The sequence below is a fragment of the Phalaenopsis equestris genome, unplaced genomic scaffold (genome assembly GCF_001263595.1).
Source record: "Phalaenopsis equestris unplaced genomic scaffold, ASM126359v1 Scaffold000198, whole genome shotgun sequence".
Taxonomy (NCBI): Eukaryota; Viridiplantae; Streptophyta; class Magnoliopsida; order Asparagales; family Orchidaceae; genus Phalaenopsis; species Phalaenopsis equestris.
Window position 1 is genome coordinate 851,682 of NW_018164640.1, and position 2,524 is coordinate 854,205.

Here is a 2,524-nt window from a genome sequence, read left to right on the forward strand (position 1 = left end):
CTGCTCAGGTCCTCCTGCTTCGCGAACTCCCAAACAGGGAACTCCTCGAACCCTTCTCTGCGCGATCTCCGCCTCTTCCCTCTGGCCGAGCTGCTCGCAAGACCGAACTCTTGCTCCGAAATCTTCTGCTGGCAGCCCTATCACAAATTTTTGGCCCTCGCCCGCGGACTATTCCTCCTTCGTCTCTCCGAACTGCACAACTTGCGGTGCGAATCCAGTCGATCAAAACTTCGACTACTCACCGAATCCGTCGTGATTCGGTTGCCTGCACCTCTTCTTCGTCGCTGGCCGCGAACACCTTACGCGGACACCTCTAGCCAAGAAGTACAGATCTTCCCACAGACGACGTCAATTGTTATGAGATATATACTTTCTGGCATAAAAATGAGACGCAAAGAACACAAGCAAACACAGATCATCTACGTGGTTCGATCCAACTGGATCTACATCCACAGGAGGGAATCAATCAAATAGTTCACTAAGGCAAAAGAAATGGAGAATACATAGTTTATACATAGAGATGAGCCCTCATCTTCCTTCTATGACCTCCCTCTCAAACAACACCTTGATACAAGGCCTCAAGATGCTCTCATCCTCTCTAGCTCTCTAGCTATTCTCTCCTTCTTTGTGGTAGCTTAAGATATCTTCACTTTTCACTCCTAAGTCTCACACCCTCTCTATTTATATAAGCAAAAGAGTGGTAGGTGAGATATATGTGAGCAGTAGGTGAGAGATATGTGAGATGTTGTAGGTGAGCGGTACCACATTACAAAAGTGTTATTTTACTTTAGTTCAATAATTGAGGTTCAAAATAACAAATACGAATAACACGAACCAACATTTGTTCATTCCTGTTCAGCTCGTTTTGACTTGAAATACTAATCAATTATAATTATATATATATATATATATTAATGAGTATTATTTTAAAAAAGTTAATTGATAACATGACTATAAAGATTTATAATCAATTAAAAGTATTAATTAAGAATATAAAAATTATTAAATTAGATTCAAATGATGTTTTAAATATTGACTCGAACAATTTTTTGTTCGTGAACGACTCTTGTTCGGCTCGTTTGCTCACGAAGACACTTTTTTAGCTTGAAACAAAAACGAGTCGAACACGAGCTAAGCCTGAGCTCGCTCGTGCTACCGCTCGTTTACACCCTTATTTATGCACCTCCTATTTACAAGCCGTGCGCTCTCTTTGATCTATTTCTCAAATTCTCGCTCAAATATCAAAATTAATATAAAACCCCAAAACATATTTTCCATTTTTATTAAACTCACAATAATTTAGCAGGTACAGGATTTGCAGGATTCAACTGAGGCATCCTTCCAATCTCATAAAAAAGCGCAACATCGCAACATATCATATCATACGATTTAAAATTGTTTACGAACAATCACAGAACGACAAAACCCGGTCGGAATGAGACTAGATTACAAGAATCCGATCTCAGACCAATGCCAAAACACAAAACATCAACAGACACGTAGTAAAAACAGTCGAACAAAGCCAAGGATTTCAAACAAACAAGTCGATTCAAGCAATCTTGACCTCTATTGTCTTCACCTTCTTGGGCTCCGGCGGCGGCAGCTTCTGCACGGTTACGGTCAGAACCCCATCGCGGCAGACGGCAGATATCGCTTCCAGATTTGCGTTGTCCGGAAGAGAGAACTTGCGCATGAATTTACCCACCCTTCGTTCCAATCGAATGAACTTACCGTTGCCTTCCTTGTCGTCCTCATCCCGGCTGCGCTCACCCGTAATGACGAGCATGTTGCCATCCTCGACCTGAACCTTGATCTCGCCGGATTTCACTCCAGGCATATCGAGTACGAATTTGTAGGCTGATTGCAGCTCCTTTATGTCGGCCGGCGTTGAAGCCATTGCTCGTGCGTCGCGCACATAGGTCCTCGTTGGGGCGTTGAGGGCTTTGTCTACATCGCCCGGCTGGTCTTCTACCAGGTGCTGCAGCGCAGAGAAGAGGGGATTCTCCAATCGGAAGATTCTTGCATCCATTGTTTGTGTTTCTTGGTTCTAACACTGTTGAGTTTTGAGAGAGGATTCGGGAGGAATAAAAAGGGGGAGGAAGATGGGCTTTAGGGCATTATGTTCTGGAAGATTCGAGAGATGGCGGGAAGGTTCAATTGGCTTCTGGAAATGCTGACCTGAAGACTAACGGTTTATATGTTTATTTATAGTTTTTATAAAATATTTATTCTTGTATTATAAGAAAAAATTAAAATATTATTATTGATGTTTTAAGGATTTTTAAAATTTGAAATTAATATATACTTATATATTTTTTAATAATACATATTTAAATGATTTGATTCAATTTTAAGAAATATTTTGATTTTTGGATTTAGAAAGATCAATATTTAGTTATTGATTATTGATTTTTTTTTTTCATTTAAGAAAAAAAAATTTAAATATTTATATTAAAATAAAATTTTAAAATCTAATTTTTTTTCTTACTTAAGCCTAATGTTCTATGTTTTGCTTAAGATCTGT

The 2,524-nt window shown here is 39.3% G+C and overlaps 1 protein-coding gene across 1 annotated transcript; it reads right to left on the reverse strand.

Annotated features, from left to right (window-relative positions):
• Positions 1-1,350: 1,350 nt before the first annotated feature.
• On the reverse strand, positions 1,351-2,150 carry LOC110022597 (17.3 kDa class II heat shock protein-like). The gene has a single exon (XM_020721632.1). The coding sequence runs from the start codon at positions 2,027-2,029 to the stop codon at positions 1,550-1,552; it is 480 nt and encodes a 159-aa protein (XP_020577291.1). The 5' UTR covers positions 2,030-2,150; the 3' UTR covers positions 1,351-1,549.
• Positions 2,151-2,524: the final 374 nt, after the last annotated feature.